General features: G+C 41.6%; 1 protein-coding gene across 1 annotated transcript in view; it reads right to left on the bottom strand.

Annotated features, from left to right (window-relative positions):
- Positions 1 to 18,730, bottom strand: part of MAN2B2 (mannosidase alpha class 2B member 2) — a 103,370-nt gene that overhangs the window by 61,473 nt on the left and 23,167 nt on the right. Inside the window, exons 6-11 of the mRNA XM_082260272.1 lie at positions 14,977 to 15,154; positions 13,158 to 13,353; positions 9,692 to 9,882; positions 2,842 to 2,995; positions 2,290 to 2,411; positions 207 to 472 (exon numbers count right to left, since the gene is read on the bottom strand). Coding sequence (XP_082116398.1) covers positions 207 to 472; positions 2,290 to 2,411; positions 2,842 to 2,995; positions 9,692 to 9,882; positions 13,158 to 13,353; positions 14,977 to 15,154 — 1,107 coding nt within the window. The remainder of the gene's footprint in view (positions 1 to 206; positions 473 to 2,289; positions 2,412 to 2,841; positions 2,996 to 9,691; positions 9,883 to 13,157; positions 13,354 to 14,976; positions 15,155 to 18,730) is intronic.

Here is an 18,730-nt window from a genome sequence, read left to right as displayed (position 1 = left end):
TATGGCCAGGCGAACACCTAGCTTTGTCCCTTTTCTAGTGATCTGCACTGTGCTACTTTGCCCAAAGCCACAGGATTTTCTTCCGAAAGTGCCCTCTTCTTCCTGTTCATGGCTCTGGGTGGAGCAGCACAGTGAAGATTGCTGGAACTGGATCCCAATACTGGGCATTTATCATACTGTGCTTTATCTAAACTGAGAAATCTTACCTGTCTGTTATACTGTCTAGTAAGTTTGTGCTCTTGTTGATCCAGAGGGTGTTGCAGTCATTCATAACTGCAATCTTTGTCTTTTCACAGTTTTGTTGGTCAGTTGATGGTCGTCTCTCAAAGTTCACTGATCTGCCCACAGTGACTGTCCCCTGACTGGATTCTTCATTTCCAATCTTTAAAGAGTACTTTCCATAGCTGAGACCTTGCAGAGCAACAAGGAGATACAAATTGAAAGTGTGACCTGGATCACTGGAATTGTGGATCTGTAGTATATAAATAGAAAATAAATATGGATAAATCAAAGACTAAGGCTGGACATACATACAGAAGAAAATGCATTTTCTGAACAATTTTCTTTGAAACAACAGTAATATAGAATGACTATTCCATTATGCATATAGGCAGCATTAGGATTTATTTTTTCAGCAAAAAAAAAAGAAAACAGCAAAGAAAATACAAATAAAACTGAACTCCAGGCACAAAAAAAAAAGAAAAATCATTAAATATATTCCTCATCCTCAATAGCCACAAAAGCTATTCATCCACATTTGTGTGCACCAACGCTTTTCAAGCCCAAATATTATCTTGCATAATTAGAATTGATATTATCACTGTGCAGCCACCAATACCAACAGGGGCAGTCCAGCCTTGAGAGACCGCGTCATTTGACAACATTGTGGGGATTATGCTACCCCTGTATTATAGCATATTCATTTACTGCAATAAGGATATTTGAGTGATTGGAAGGTGTCAACATATATGGAGCCGTCTACCCTCATGTACAAACAAGTGTGGACATGGTACGATAGAAACTTTTGATGCCCAGGGGGTTAAACTTAAGTTTTTTGTTGGGATTTTAAGATACTTTGTTGCAATCTTCAATTGACTGATGTGGAAAAAATTCAATTATACACCACCTAGCCTGAAGATGAGATTATTCATTGCAAAACTTGTCAGTATTGAGTGTTGTGAAATGTTGTTACATGTTTCACAGTTACTTTTGTACTTTTTTTTATACAGTTTAGTGCTTTAAATGTATATATACACACAATAAATTATGGTTTTATAGTTTAAAAAAATATTTTTGTGTATGCACTTAATGTATATCCTTAGGCCCCGTTCACATAGGGGCGATCCGACTTCGGGCAGCGCGCCGCGACCTCGGAGCGGCCGCCACGGACTTCATAACATTGAAGTCTATGGCGGTCGCCTCCGGGTCGCCCCAAAGAAGCTCCGGCCCCATTTTCTAAGTCGGAGCGACTTGTGTCGCTCCTATTAGAACGGGTCCGCAGCTTCCCTATGGAAGGCGACCTACGGCGACCTGTGAGGCGACCAGGTCGCCTCACAGGTCGCCTTAGTGTGAACGGGGGCTTAAAGTACATTTTTCCCTTAGTTCTACACACTGTATGTTCTGTATGTTCCCACCGATATTATGGGAGGTTTTCTGTATATTTTTTTTTTTTTATATTTACCATCTACAGCCAACGGATGGCACAGTCTATGGACAATCAATAGCTCTCTGGAAGCTCTTTTAACAGGAACTGTGCTATCAATAGACCAGTAGGGTGATCAGATTACACAGACAGCATAATGTTTATGTTTAGCATTTCACGCTGCTTCCCGAGTGTCTATAATAGCTGGGGGCAGTCAAGAGGGTAGTCAAGACAAGAACTTTATTCCATAAAGCCCACTGTCTTAGGCCTCTTTTATACGATCGGACCGATTAGGTCCGCCTGTCTGTTTTTAAGCCGGACCACCCATTCTCCTCTATGGGGAGACGGATGTCCGTGTCTGCTGACACCTGCCTGGCATCCGATCCAACAAGATCCGCTGAAATCAGATGGATGGCGATATGTTGGCCATCCGTCCAGCGGGTTGGATCAGAAGAAAACTGACATGTCTCCATAGAGGAAAGCGGGACTCTGACAGGTCCGTCTCTGCACAGTGAGCGGAGACGGACCTGTCATCCGCCTGCTCAGCAGGGATCAACGCAGCGATCCCCCCAGAGCCAGCAGGGTCTGTGAAAATGGATCAGCCCGTGTGAAAGGGGCCTTACTAAGAATGTATGCGGTAAACACACCTGTGCTGGAATGACATGTCCCATCTCATCATAGACATCAGTGACCCAAACATTCATTGGCACATGGACATATGTGGTTATATCCCATGCTAGTGGATTGTAGACTGTAATATTCATTAGATCTGAAAAAGATTAAAACAGGTACATAACTATACAGCATAATGTGCATGAAACATAGGTTTACTTGTCTTCATAGACTGCCCTGACATGCCATGAAAGCAGTAGAGTGGTAAGTGCTGTTGTTTTGTAGCAACGGGATCTCAGACTAGATTACTATAAAAATGCCAGAGAGACAGTATTTCCAGAAAGAGAGGTCAGCAAAGACCAATAGGTTTTCTCTAATCATCCTGCACTGCAACAAACGATTAGCACAATAACAAGTTTTGACTTGATCCCAAACTTTAAACTGCTAACCCTGAAACTTAAGACAAATTCCTTGCATGTTGTACATAATTGACCAATTAAGCCAATTCTGATTCCAATTTGTTAACTACAAAATGTGGTGAACCAAAATCTTTCATCTCTGTATGAAAAAAAATCCAAACAAAATACCTTCTGATTGACCATCATTGTCAGAGCTGAACTGATCTAGAGTGATGGATTCCATCAGTTTTCGGACCCCAAGCATTCCTTGGTGCAGGTGTGCCATATACATATCCCTAACTCTTGGCGACTCAGTTCCTGTTATGCCATCATGATGCTGAACCTACAAAGAAAATCTTTTGGATTAGATATCTTAATCACTCTGCGTCATTACAATAACAGATTATGTCGTATCATACAGTATATACAGTGGGTACGGAAAGTATTCAGACCCCCTTAAATTTTTCACTCTTTGTTATATTGCAGCCATTTGCTAAAATCATTTAGGTTCATTCTTCTTCCTCATGAATGTACACATAGCACCCCATACTGACAGAAAAACACAGAATTGTTGACATTGTTGCAGATTTATTGAAAAAGAAAAACTGAAATATCACATGGTCCTAAGTATTCAGACCCTTTGCTCAGTATTTAGTAGAAGCCCCCTTTTGATCTAATACAGCCAGGAGTCTTTTTGGGAAAGATGCAACAAGTCTTTCACACCTGGATTTGGGGATCCTCTGCCATTCCTCCTTGCAGATCCTCTCCAGTTCTGTCAGGTTGGATGGTAAACGTTGGTGGACAGCCATTTTTAGGTCTCTCCAGAGATGCTCAATTGGGTTTAAGTCAGGGCTGGGCCATTCAAGAACAGTCACGGAGTTGTTGTGAAGCCACTCCTTCGTTATTTTAGCTGTGTGCTTAGGGTCATTGTCTTGTTGGAAGGTAAACCTTCGGCCCAGTCTGAGGTCCAGAGCACTCTGGAGAAGGTTTTTGTCCAGGATATCCCTGTACTTGGCCGCATTCATCTTTCCCTTGATTGCAACCAGTCGTCCTGTCCCTGCAGCTGAAAAACACCCCCACAGCATGATGCTGCCACCACCATGCTTCACTGTTGGGACTGTATTGGACAGGTGATGAGCAGTGCCTGGTTTTCTCCACACATACCGCTTAGAATTAAGGCCAAAAAGTTCTATTTTGGTCTCATCAGACCAGAGAATCTTATTTCTCACCATCTTGGAGTCCTTCAGGTGTTTTTTAGCAAACTCCATGCGGGCTTTCATGTGTCTTACACTGAGGAGAGGCTTTCCTTGGGCCACTCTGCCATAAAGCCCCGACTGGTGGAGGGCTGCAGTGATGGTTGACTTTCTACAACTTTCTCCCATCTCCTGACTGCATCTCTGGAGCTCAGCCACAGTGATCTTTGGGTTCTTCTTTACCTCTCTCACCAAGGCTCTTCTCCCCCGATAGCTCAGTTTGGCCGGACGGCCAGCTCTAGGAAGGGTTCTGGTCATCCCAAACGTCTTCCATTTGAGGATTATGGAGGCCACTGTGCTCTTAGGAACCTTAAGTGCAGCAGAAATCTTTTTGTAACCTTGGCCAGATCTGTGCCTTGCCACAATTCTGTCTCTGAGTTCTTCAGGCAGTTCCTTTGACCTCATGATTCTCATTTGCTCTGACGTGCATTGTGATCTGGAAGGTCTTATATAGACAGGTGTGTGGCTTTCCTAATCAAGTCCAATCAGTATAATCAAACACAGCTGGACTCAAATGAAGGTGTAGAACCATCTCAAGGATGATCAGAAGAAATGGAAAGCACCTGAGTTAAATATATGAGTGTCACAGCAAAGGGTCTGATTACTTAGGACCATAAGATATTTCAGTTTTTTTTTTTAATAAATCTGCAACAATGTCAACAATTCTGTGTTTTCCTGTCAGTATGGGGTGCTATGTGTACATTCATGAGGAAGAAGAATGAACCTAAATGATTTTAGCAAATGGCTGCAATATAACAAAGAGTGAAAACTTTAAGGGGGTCTGAATACTTTCCGTACCCACTGTATAAGTAATGACACATCGCAATATCCAGGGCAGTTGCAATCATGACCAGACAAGTAAAATTACTGACTTAAAGCCAATTTCTTTTTAATTTTGGATAGAGTAAGGATGGGCTAAAACCCGTATCATTTTTTGACATCTGTTTCCTATTAGGTTCCCTTGTTTTCCTGTCCCACAGCCACAACAGGAGAAAGGAATTTCTTTCAAAGTGAGGGAATTCCTAAATGCAGCCAGAACTAGTGTCCCAATTGGGAGATTTTCCCTCTACTTCTGTTCTGGTGACAACTCAACATTTGGGACTTTATTTCACCCTCACTCTCAGTCAACATGACAAAAAGAGGTAGTAGATCTCCCGAACGGGGACACTTGTAGCAGTAAATCCTTACAGGTGATCTAATCTCTTCACATTCAATCCAACTAAAATGTTTTTGCATTTAGTTATACTTTAATACCTAGTTATCACCTAAAAAAGTATATACTGCGCGTTGTCACCTGTAAGAGCTTGTTGGGCCTTCTATTTCAGGACATCAAACTCATAAGGGTCCTTTCACATGATGCGCCGTCCGGCGCAATCCGTTCTCTGCTCAGCGGGGATTGATCCGCTGATCCCCGCTGAGCAGTCAGATGACAGCTCCGTCTCCGCTCTGTGTGCAGAGATGGAGCAGTCAGATCCCCCCTGTCCTCTATGGGGGAATCGGATGAGAACGGACTATTCTCATCCGATTCGATCTGCTGGACAGATGGAAAATAGGGTTTCCATCCGTCCGGATTTCAGATAGCAGCGGGTGTCAGCGGAGATGTCTCTGCTGACATCCGCTGCCCCATAGGGATGCATGGAGGATCTGATCAGGTCCGCCTAAAAAACTGACAGGCGGATCTGATCAGATCGTTCGTGTGAAAGGACCCTTATTCCCGGTCCACACTACCGCGACTTGTCAGGCGACTTGGCGGCCTGACAAGTCACGGTCCATTTAGTGCTATGGGAACCGTTCTAATAGGAGCGACTCAAGTCACTCCGACTTAGAAAATAGTTCCTGCACTACTTTTGACCGAAGTCGGAGCGACTTGCATTGAATTCCATTATGTGAAGTCCGTGCAAGTCGCGCCAAAGTCGCGGTGCACGGCGACTTCACTAGTCGCCCCCGAAGTCGGATTGCCATAGTGTGAACCGACACTTATGGTTGATTTACTAAAACTAGAGAGCGCAAAATTTGGTGACGCTCTGCATAGAAACCAAGCAGCTGTCAGTTTTTCTTTTGTCAAAGCTTAATTAAACAAGCTGAAGTTAGAAGCGGATTATCTGCCTTGCACAGCTGCAGCAGATTTTCCAGTTTTAGTAAATCAACCCATTAGGCCACGTTCACATTGGTCCGATTTGACAGAAATGTCACCATCCGAATCTGTGCGACGGCGACATTGTGGTGCGGCACCGATTCCCAAAAGTAGTTTCTGTACTGCTTTTGGTGACTTCCGGGGGGGGGGGGGGGAGGGTGTCAAATTCAATAGACATCTGTGCAGGAGCCTGATTTCACAGATGTCTGTGAAATTGCCCCCCAAGTCAGACTGAAATGCCATTTTGAAATCGTGCAGCCAAACCCGCATTCAATGTGGAGCTAGGCTAACTGTCTTTAAAGTGTTTTTTTTTTTTGTCTCACAAAGTTGTTATGACAACTTAACCACTTCCCGCCCGCCCTATTACAAATTGACGGCGGGAATGTGGTTGTGTTATCCTGACCGGACGTCATATGACGGCGGCAGGATAACACAGCTCTGGGCGCCCCCGGGGGCGCGCAGAGCGGCGATCGGTGATGCGAGGTGTCAGTCTGACACCCTGCATCTCCGATCTCGGTAAAGAGCATCTGACGGAGGCTCTTTACCATGTGATCAGCCGTGTCCAATCACGGCTGGTCACATAGTAAATAGGAACAGCCGTTGATCGGCTTTCCTTAGTTCATGCCTGCCAGATCATTGATTGCCAGTGCAGACCCTCGGGGGGGGGATGCCACTAGATCCACCAGGGATGCCCACTATGACCCCAGGGATGCCCACTATGACCCCAGGGATGCCCACCAGGGATGGCAATCAGGGCTCAGGGAGCCCCCCATTGCCCTCCCCATCAGTGCTGCCCACCAGTGCCCTATCAGTGCTGCCCACAAGTGCCCATCATTGCCATCCTTTTGTGTTGCCCACCAGTGCCCATTATTGCCCACCGGTGCTGCCTATCAGTGCCCATTAGTGCCCATCAGTGCCGCCTGTCAGTGCCGATCAGTGCCGCCCATCAGTGCCCACCAGTGCCACTTATCAGTGCCCGTCAGTGCCACCTATCAGTGTCCATCAATGCCGCCTATCAGTGCCCATCAGTGTCGCCTATCAGTGCCCACCAATGCTGCATATCAGTGCCACCTATCAGTGCCACCCCATCAGTGCCACCCCATCAGTGCCTGTCAGTGCAGTCTCATCAGTGCTCATCAGTGCAGGAAAAAACTTATTTATTTACAAAATTGTATAACATAAATAAAAAAAAACTTTTTTTTTTTTCAAACTTTTCGGTCTTTTTTTATTTGTTTAGCAAAAAGGAAAAAACCCAGAGGTGATCAAATACCACCAAAATAAAGCTCTATTTGTGGGGGGGAAAATTACATAAATTTGGTGTAGGTACAGTGTTGCATGACCGCGCAATTGTCATTCAAAATGCAACAGCGCTAAAAGGGGAAAATTGGCCTGGGCGGGAAGGGAGGGAAGTGCCCTGTATTAAAGTGGTTAAATAAACCCTTTTTATGCTCTCCCTTATAGGCACCACACTGATACTCATAGCTAACTTTGTTTTAAGAAATTGTGATTTGAACTTTCTCCAAGTTTGGTAATGCACATTTATCTAAATATCTGTGCATGCTGAAGCATTCCCCGTAACTGGAAATACCTGGACTCTTATTGTCCTCATACTTTAGGTCATAATGTGTATACAGAAGTGAACAAAGTAAGACCACCTTATGGAGATATTATATTTGGACATGCAAACATTAGATCTTTAATTAAACAGTGTCTACAGATAAAAGTTATATACTTGAACAAATTACATATAAAATTGACATGGTGTATTGATTTTCATAATCTAAATAACCAAAATACAGATCTGTCACGTGGAAAAACTAAGTACAGCCTTTCAAATCGATAAATTAAGAATCAAGTGTTTCAGATTAGGTGCAGAGAACTTAATGGATGACTCTAGGCATTGGAAGGGATTTAAAAAGATTGATAAACGATTTGAAATCAATCATTGCACTGTAAGGAAAATTATGTACGAGTGACATCGATTTTACACAACTGCAAATTGGTCCAGGACTGGATGGACCAGTAAATGAAGCCCAAAAGTTGACCATTTCATGCTAAGAAAGTCTCCAAGAGCCCCAAAATTGCACTGCTGGAGTCAAGTTCATGCATCTACAATGCACTCTACAAGAAAATGCACTTATTTAACCTGTATTGGAGGTGTGCTTACAAAAAGCCATAAAGAGAGTTAAGCTATAAAGAGTCCTTTATAGCATCTGGTAACTTTTTTATTAGCCGACTAGCCCAACCAGCTGTTGTCAGCACTTACCCTCTATATTCAATCACACAGACCTGTAACTTGAAAAATAAATCAAGCCTTGCCATCTTCTGTATATACTGTACTGTTTCCACTGAGGAGACAGTCTCTAGACCAGCCATTCTCAATCAGGGTTCCCCTAGTGTTCCTTCAGAGGTGTATAGGGGTTTCTTCAGCTGTGGCTGATTGACCTCCCAATCTGATTGTGCCCGCCTAATTCCCAGTCCAACATCACTAGACAGCCAGCAGAATGACACCATTGCTCTTTTTAGCTATCTGTAGCAGTGGCATTTTTCCCACTGATCACCAATGTTAGGGGCATTCTTCCCTCTGATCCCAATAATTAATTTTAGCAGGGGTTTCCCAAAACCAGAACATTATTTCAAGGGTTCCTCTGGGATAAAATGGTTGACCAAGGCTGCTCTAGACTCTTCCAAATAGGCACCATATTCATTAATTTCAGACATTTACTGGTTATAAAGTTCCACTTGTTTAAAGGAAGATGTTCACAATCCCAGGTCTTAGATTCCAGACAGGAATCTCCACTAAGCTCTGATTTTGAGTCCTCCAAAGTTCCAGCATCCAGTGCAGGGTTCTCCTCAGAGTCTCGCCCACTCTGCTCTTGTCCCTCTGCCCCTCTCCTGTTTTCTGGACAGATTCTTAGAGCTTGAAAAATATATTTACAGGGTTTGTCCCTAAATGTTTTTAAGAGCAGATTAGTCTTTGCTGTGCCACAGATTCTCTCTTTGTAGTTTGGAAAATTTGAAATGGAAAATTGGCCTGTGACAATTATGAATGTGTCCTAAATAAGGCCCTAAATGCCAGTTATAGATAAAAATACAAAGAATCCGCGCTTAGGATAAAAGTTAGGATTCAAGCTTGGCTGCAGCCCACTTCAAAAATACAGCCTAAGGAGGTTGTATCAGGTGAATGTATGAAAAGGGGAAGTGATTGGCGCTGCCAAAGATAGGGTATTATAAAAAGTAGGTTTCCTAATGGTGGTTATTACTATCTAATATATACATCTTATTAGATAGTAATAACCACCATTAGGAAATATACTTTTTATAATACCCTATCTTTGGCAGCGCCAATCACTTCCCCTTTTCATAAATGCCAGTTATGTCTCTCTCTATTACTGCACAGAGTAGGTCAGTGATCAGCCTTGAGCTCAGGTAGAAGACAGGTCAGCCTCTGTGGGGACATTGTGGTCAGACACGGAACAGACGTGTGCTCTGACAGGGGGAGGATACAAAACACAATCCAATTCCTATAAATACCTAATCCTGACTATTTCTCTTTAATATGTTTTGATAAATGGGGCACAGTGTTTTACCTAGCTTTTACCAGTCAAAGATGGAGTTTTCTTTTTTAACCATGTTTGCACTAAAGGTTTACCTCTGAGACGGCCCATCGGAGGGCCTGCAGCTGCTCCAGAGCCCACATTTTGCATACAGCTCCAGATGGATGCTTCAGCAGATACTGTGTGAATGCAGATTCCCCTGCATACAGCAGTGAGCTGGCTCTGCGTGCCACGCCTTTCAAGATGTTGCGAGAGGTATAGAAGCCAGTCCATGCTTGATACGCATCTATATGGGGAAATAAAAAAATAAATAAAACCTACTCAAAAAATGAAAATTGATAAAAATAGTTTTATTGTTGTCTGTATCTGTTCCTGTGACTATTGCACTCCCTTGTACCGGTGTCAGGGGGACAGGAAGTGAGGAAAAATCTTTGTAATGGGGTCACAAACCATACATTTTGACTGGAGTTGGGAATTGACATCCCAATTTCACTAATGTGGCTTTGCGTTGACCCTTTATTTAATATCACTGAAATCACTGGATTTCTTATACGCTTAAATCACCTTTCCAGATTCATGTTTTAGTGCCAATGATTCAGTAAAATTGATGCCAGTTTCAAGGTCCCTTTCCAGGCCAGGCTGTTTCAGTTGTATTCCTATATACAGTTGGACCTGGCAATAGCAGCAGGTTTTCCATTAGGACAAGGCAACTCAATGGGACATAAATAGGAGTATTTTCAAATGCAGGGAAGAATTCCCAGGCCCCGGAACCCTGAAATCCAGCATGGTACCAAAAAGTGAGAGGTTTGGGTCTGACAGCTTGACTGGCAAATGCAGAGACTGCAGAGAGTCCTTGATCATTGACATGGTGTTCAGCAGGGCAAACTGGATTTGCTGGCCTTTTATTTGTCAGTTGTGTGGTCAGTTAATATAGAAAAAAGATCACAAGGCTTATTTTAATGTAGAGGTGAGCCCGGTAGAGGGCTTCTGAGGAATGTCTGAGGAATGTACTATCTTTCTATAAAATTACAGAGATGCAATTGGTGGCAAGTACTTTAAATGTTGTCAAAAACAACAAATAACTAAGGTTTGCAAAAAAAAAGCACCAAATATGGCTAAACTAAAAACTGAAATGGATCTTATGCTAGTTTCAAATGTTAACCCTAGAATTCCCCCAATATTTCTTTCCAGGCCTTCCTTTTGAATCCAACATTGTTAGGCCCAAGGAGCTCCTTGGAACCTCATTGTTATTGTTATCTCAATTGACAACTATATTTTGCCATTCTCTTTTGCTTCAAAACTTGAGATGTTTCCCCAAAGGCCATGTCAGGGCTCATTGGAGCTTCCAGAAAAAAAAGCGGTCACATCAGATTGGAATCCTCACCTACAACAGGGTCCAGTGCTCCCCTGCTCAACTTTTTAGATAAATTAATAACTGAGGCTCCATTTATCCCTCCACATTTAAAAGCAAAATGTTTCATTTTGGATAGAGCAGAGAGAGATTAGAACCCCTGTTAGTCTATATTTCTGTCTGTGTACCTACAGTGGGGATCGAAAGTTTGGGCACCCCAGGTAAAAATTTGTATTAATGTGCATAAAGAAGCCAAGGAAAGATGGAAAAATCTCCAAAAGGCATCAAATTACAGATTACACATTCTTATAATATGTCAACAAAAGTTAGATTTTATTTCCATCATTTACACTTTCAAAATAACAGAAAACAAAAAAATGGCGTCTGCAAAAGTTTGGGAACCCTGCAGAGTTAATATCTTGTACTGTCCCCTTTGGCAAGTATCACAGCTTGTGAACGCTTTTTGTAGCCAGCCAAGAGTCTTTCAATTCTTGTTTGAGGTATCTTTGCCCATTCTTCCTTACAAATGTCTTCCAGTTCTTTGAGATTTCTGGGCTGTCTGTCACGCACTGCTCTTTTAAGGTCTATCCATAGATTTTCAATTATGTTGAGGTCAGGAGATTGTGAAGGTCATGGCAAAACCTTCAGTTTACACCTCTTGATGTAATCCCCCATGGATTTCGAGGTGTGTTTAGGATCATAATCCATTTGTAGAAGCTAACCTCTCTTTAACTTCAGCTTTTTCACAGATTGCATCAAGTTACCATCCAAAATTTGCTGAAATTTTATTGAATCAATCTTTCCTTCTACTCGAGAGATGTTCCCTGTGCCACTGGCTGCAATACAACCCCAAAGCATGATTGATCCACCCCCATGCTTAACAGTTGGACAGAGGTTATTTTCATTAAATTCTGTGCCCCTTCTTCTCTAAACGTACCTTTGCTCATTCCGGCCAAAAAGTTCAATTTTAACCTCATTGGTCCACAGAACTTGTTTCCAAAATGCATCAGGCTTGTCTATATGTTCATTTGCAAAGTTCAAACACTGATTTTTGTGGTGAGGACATAGAAGAGGTTTTCTTCTGATGACTCTTCCATGAAGACCATATTTGTACAAGTATCTCTTTATAGTGGAATAGTGTACCACAACTCCAGTGTCTGCCAGATCTTTCTGGAGGGATTGTGCAGTCAAACGTGGGTTTTGAATTGTTTTTCTCACATTCCTGCGAGCTGTTCTGTCTGATAGTTTTCTTGGTCTTCCAGATCTTGCTTTAACTTCCACTGTTCCTGATGACTGCCATTTCTTAATTAAATTCCGAACAGAGGGTATTGACATCTGAAAACGCTTTGCTATCTTCTTATAGCCTTCTCCAGCTTTGTGAGCGTCAACTATTTTCAGTTTCAGTTTTCTAGACAACTGCTTAGAAGATCCCATGGTGCTGATTGTTGGGGCAAGGTCAGATGAGTCTGGGCATTTAAAACCTTTGATATTGACATCACCTGGTCTTCCCAGACGATTATTGAGAACAATCCATGACACTGGCAGGTCTCAGCCTTGCAAAGGGGGAAGTGCATGCTATAAATTCTGCAGGGTGCCCAAACTTTTGCAGACGCCATTTTTTTGTTTTCTGTAATTTTGAAAGTGTCAATGATGGAAATAAAATCTAACTTTTGTTGACATATTATAAGAATGTCTAATCTGTAATTTGATGCCTTTTGGAGATTTTTCCATCTTTCCTTGGCTTCTTTATGTACATTAATACAAATTTTTACCTGGGGTGCCTAAACTTTCGATCCCCACTGTATTAGGGAGATTCACCCTCTCTGTTTGTTTTGTTTACCATTATGATCAAAAGTAAAAGAAAATCCCAAATTTTGAGCAGAACAGTAATAGAGGGCAAATCTTCCAATGGGTCACGGATTTTGAGACCCTGGTAACATCGTGGGCTTCCCTCACTTTGTACACAGAGGGCAAAATGACAGGGGTTATAACCCTTACTTTATCCAAAATGAAGAAAAAACAAGCTTTGCCTTTAGTTACACTTGTCCATTTTCTTGGATTCATTACATTAACCTGTTTAGTGCTGCAGCCGTTCCAAATACTTATCTGTGCATATAATGGTTTCTTTGTACTGTACTGCACCACAGAAAATGAGAGCACTATATGAATCAATAATAATTATAATCTAGAATGTGGTCTGTGCATCATACCTGAAGAGTACGGCAGGAAATCTTCATTTTTGCGAACCTCCCACGTCAAGTTTCTCCTGTATAAGCTTTTGAAGTATTCTCCAAGCGTGGAGTACTGCACAGTCACTCCGAACTCTGGGTTATTATTTATATATTCCAGTAACAAATCCATGTTATTAAATTGAATGGAAGAATTAAAGAACTGCTTGTCACAGCCCTGAAAATGGAAAAATAAGTCCAATCTAGATGCAGTCAATTTGTTTTGTACAGATGTTAACTTGTCACTTTTATGACAGCTTCTATCATCAATAAAGTTCATATTCCCATCGCACACCTTCCTGGATATAGGCACATATATATTGGGTGCTGAAGCAATCACCAGCTGGACACTGGATCTATCACAGGTACATACATATTCGCCAGCACACCATGGATCTTGCAAAAGCAGTCCAAAAGTTTTATTGCAAAAAAGATCACATCAAAAACAGAGCACTGTTTTTGATGTGATCTTTTTTGCAATAAAATATTTGGACTGCTCCTGCATGATCCATGGTGTACTGGTGAACATAGGCGTGCGCAGGGGGTGTGCCAGGGCACACCCTAATCCCTACATGTGGATTCCCCCTACTCCCAGGCTTCCCCCAGTATTGCACCTTTTCCCCCCAGCAGTGCTGCTGGCTTCCCCCTCTCTCCTCTCCCTTCGGCTGCTGTAAGGGATGGTTTAGAATGGAGAGCGGGGGGAAGGGGCTAGTAAATATGTCCTGCCCTTTTTTTTTTTTAAATAAACACAGTGAACACACTCACTGTGTGCATTCATAACTGGAGCAAAGTAAACTGTGTTTACTATGCTTCAGTTTGTGAATGAACAGGAAGCTGCTCAGCACAGAGCACTTCCCATTCATTCACTGTCCAGTGAAGCTGAAGCTGCAGAGAAAGACATGTTTGTTTTAGCTTTGGGGCGCAGACCCTAATGCAATAGGCTGCGCACGCCTATGCTGGTAAATATGTATGTACCAGCTTCTATCATTACTCTTCTAATATCTTTGTCATTGGCTTTCTGACTGTCTTCTTCATTGCACATTCCTATCACAGTTCTATCCTCAGATGACTCTAATACTTTAAAGCTGAACTCCAGGGAAAAATGGCTAAATACACAGATTAAGTACATAAATTAAAGCTTGCTTACTCGTCAATGGAATTGCATAAAAAAAATAGCAAAAATGTGAAAGTCATATCAAAAATGACTTTGAGGAAATCTGTATACAGAGTATATGAAGGTTGTCAATGAGGGAATATGCTTCTGCAAATGTTAGCTGCCTGGCTATCATGCTGATGGCTTAGATTCTTTCTAAGGCATTAAGCTAGAGAAGCATACAGATCAAGACCTCTGAGTTCACAAAATCTTTTGCAGAAATTACTAAAACTGCATGCTTGTTAAAAAAAAAAAAAAAAAAAAAAAAAACAGCATAACTAGAAAGTTTGTGATCTAAATTTTTTTTCGTTTTTTTTTTTCCGCTTTTATGTATTATTTATTCTGTTTTTACATTTTTTTCCCCCCATATCCTACTGTATTACATGCTTTCGATATTTGTATTTTCTCTTTATGATTTGGTCTTTGCATTTTCTATAGTTTTTTTTATTTTTGTATGGCGATTATAAATTTATAAAAAATTCTTTTAAAAAAAAAAACCACCACCACAACTTCTTCCTTTCCAATCTTTTATAAACCCTTGTGCAGTTTACAGAAACACATGGATTGTATTCAGTTACAACTAAGCTTTTTTGATCGGATGGAAATGGGAAACAGAAAGTTCTTTGATGGGACCTGGAAAGAACTTACCCAGGGCCATAAGACATCATTGCTTTTAAACCAGGCTGCCCGCATTTTAATATTCTTCACCATGGTCTCTGCATATTGGTGAATGTGATCACTGGTGACGGGAAGACTCATGTTAGGATAAACGCCATCCTTCGGTGGATCAGGAAACAGTGCCACCCCATTCCAGTAAAATCCTGACCTAGAAGCATTTAGAATATATTAAAAAAAAAAAAAAAAAGAACTGCAATTGATCAGTCTTCTGCAGTAACTTTATGGTAAAGAGTTACAGTACTCTAGCTAAAAAAATGCAACTTAAAGCAGATATTGAATAAACATACCACATTATGACTGCTTACAGTGCTCAGCCACAATGCTCCATTCACACCTTAACCACTTGCCGACTACCGCACGACTATTTACATCGGCAGTCAGCCCCTCACAGGCAGAGTAACGTAGGGCTATGTCGCTAGCCTGTGAGGGTTTTGGGAGCGAGCGCGCGCGCCGCCAGAGGCGCGCTCCCGCGCGGTCACAGACCCCCCCCCACGCGTGTGCCCGGCGGACCCGATGTCCGTGACAGCGGGAGAAAGGCAGGCGGCTAATGTAAACAAAGCCGCCGGTCATTCTTCCCTCTGTAAGAATGATGATCAAACGGTTCTACTATGTAGGACCGTTGATCACTGTTCTTACACATCAAGCCACAGCCAATCACAGTTAGAAGCACGCCCCTAGGACACACTTAACCCCTCCCTCTCCAATACAGTTAACTCCTTCACTGCCAGTGTCATTTTTACAGTAACAGTGCATATATATAGCACTGATTACTGTAGTAATGTCACTGGGAACCCCAAAAGTGTCAAAAATGTCAGTCAAGGGTCCGATCTGTACGCCCCCAATGTCGCAGTCCCGCAAAAAAAAAAAAAAAAAAAAAAAATCGCAGATCGCCGCCATTACGCGCTAAAAAAAAAAAACAACAAAAATTACAAAAATCTTTCCCTTTGTTAGTAAACGCAATAACTTTTGCGCAAACCATTCAAAATACGCTTTTTGCGATTTTTTTTTACCAAGCATATGGTAAAAAAAGAAAATTTGAAAAACATATACAAAGTATATTCCCCGCGCCAAAGTAGGGACCTATAAAGGTGTTATTGGGCCTAGTGATAATATTACACTAAATTTAAATGAATGAGTGAATAAATAAATAAATAAATAAATAAATTGCAGCTGCTATAGTAAAGTGCTAGTGCTAGTGATGAGATATAGTAATCAAAGGTAGGGCGATTACCTATAGCGCTTGCTGATAGTATGTCAACCAAAGAAGTTAATAAATATACCACTATGTAAACACTCTATAAAAATTAAATAGTGCTACTAAATAAATAAATTATGTGAATGCTGTGCTGCATATGATGAAAAATACCATTTGTGTATAAAAATTATATATATAAAATTAATAAATAGTTAAAGTTCATGTGCACAACTGTTTACTGAATTGATGATAGACAGTCCATATTATGGTAACATCCACCAAAATGTGACTTCTGGGTGAAAAAATAAATATAAATAAAAAAATAGTCCACAGGATATGTGTAGATAAATGGTAAAGTGCAGGTGCTCCTTTCTTTCTTCCCAAAATATCCCTTCACCGTGGGAAATAGGTAAATTTCAAACTCACCAGAAAATGTGGGTCCTATATGCCTTACGGCATTAAGACCAAACGTGCTTAGGAGACCCTCTTCAGGTCCGGATGCGTCCCTCCTATCGGATAGAGCTATCCCTTTGCAGTACCACTCCCACTGCTAGCGATCTCCAAAATGGGTATATCTCCTTCAAAAATGATAACTCCTTCGTGCAGCCCAAAGTGACTGTGGAACCCCTTTAACCTGTAGAAGCTGCCAGCCCTTTGTCCAGCCATCCCACACCTAAAGAATCTACACACTATTATATGTGTGTATGTAAATATAGTAGTATATGTAAACCCTCACCTGTAAAACAACCCATTCAGTTTAAAATAGAAATGAAAGGCAAAACATTTGTGTATAAATATAAAAACATTATAAATACCTTTTTTTAATTGCATAATCTCTGCTGCTGCATAATGAGCTCAGAGAGCTGGGGGAGGAGAAAACAGCAGTATACTGGTCTTCCCAGTTCACTGTGCAGGGGGGAGTGTGTCAGCACAAGTCTGACTATTGAAGGAGAGCAGGCTAGCACAGCTAGAGGACTGACCATGCTGGGCTCTCATGTCTAGTATTTATAATAGGAAAGCAGAGGGACTAGCAGGAACACAAGGGATTTCACACAGGGGAATCAATACAGAGAGAACAGGATACTTTTTCATACAAGTACATAGAGCAGCAGGCACATATCAGGAATATGAAATGTTTGGTTTACATATTGTTTACATGGCATTAAAGCGGAGTTCCGCCCCCCTTAAAAAAATGTAAAGTCAGCAGCTACAAATACTGTAGCTGCTGACTTTTAAATAGAAATACTAACCTGTCCAGGGAGCCCGCGATGTCGGCACCTGAAGCCGATTTTTGTATCGGCTCTCAGGTGTCACCACCGCCATCCAGGGTAAAGGAACCCGGCAGCGAAGCCTTTCGGCTTTACTGCTGGTTCCCTACTGCACATGCGCAAAGCGCGCTGCACTTTGTAATTGGCCCGGCGGCGGAGGAAAAAGGAGGGGGCCGAACTTCCAAGGGGGGGGGGAAGCAGATCAGCGGAGTTCCACTTTTGAGTGGAACTCCCCCTTAAGAACACACACAGGGTAATAGAACTATCCAGAAAATCTAATAAGCATACTATTACTGTCTGTCTCTTCCTGTCCCAGTGACAACCCTCCTGTCTTTTCTTTCCTGCTGTCACCCAGACAGGAAGAGAAATTAAATCCCCTCAACAGGGTTACAGAAATCAATAAAACTTTACAGAAGGCTTTACTGTTCTCCAAAAAAGTTTTGGACTTTAACAAAAAAAAGTGTGAAATGTACTTTTGACTTTTTTTTTTTTTTATAAAACATTTGTTGGCAGAATGTCACACGCATTTGTGCAGGCTGCACACATTTAGGGTATATTTTCTGTAATAGGTATTTTCTATGATTGTCAGCACCATCTAGTGGCCAAAATGTAGTATTTCGGACATACAGTACCTCAATGAGAAATGATAATGAATTTTGGCAATAGATGGAGCTGATGAATCTATTACAGACACTACAACCAACATTTAATATAGCGTAACTCCACTTTTGTTGAGAAAAAAACATTCCCCTCTGGGTGATCTATGTACATTGCAAGGATTATAACAACCTTTGTTGCAGATTCCTACCTTTTGTTATTCTGAAGAAGTCCCTCTGTGTTTGTCTATGCCCCTGTGTGAAAATGAATCTAATGGGAGTGGTTTCATAATTATTAACCAGCTGTGCACATGCAGAGCACTAATGAGGAAAGCTGCAGGGCCTGCATCCCTTTAGACGTGTTCCAATTGTGATTATCTCACTAAAAATGAAATTTTTGTTGCAGGGGGTGCCTACAATCGGACTTGTATCTTAGGCAGGCCATCTAGGAAAATCAGCGAGCCAATCACAAAAGCAGGAAATAATGTTTCTGGGGTGTGGTCAGTATACATTCTGTGTACAGAACAGTTCCAGGTAGCCATATTGCATTGCATTTTCAGAAAATACAGCGGCTATAGATTGAAAAGGAAAGGTAATTTTTAATAACATTCAATTACAATATGACTTGTGTCACAATTGTATACGCTATATTATTTTTTTCTTTA

This window comes from Pelophylax lessonae, assembly GCF_965119305.1.
Source record: "Pelophylax lessonae genome assembly, chromosome: 1".
Classification (NCBI taxonomy): Eukaryota; Metazoa; Chordata; class Amphibia; order Anura; family Ranidae; genus Pelophylax; species Pelophylax lessonae.
This window is presented reverse-complemented; position numbering and strand designations above follow the sequence as displayed.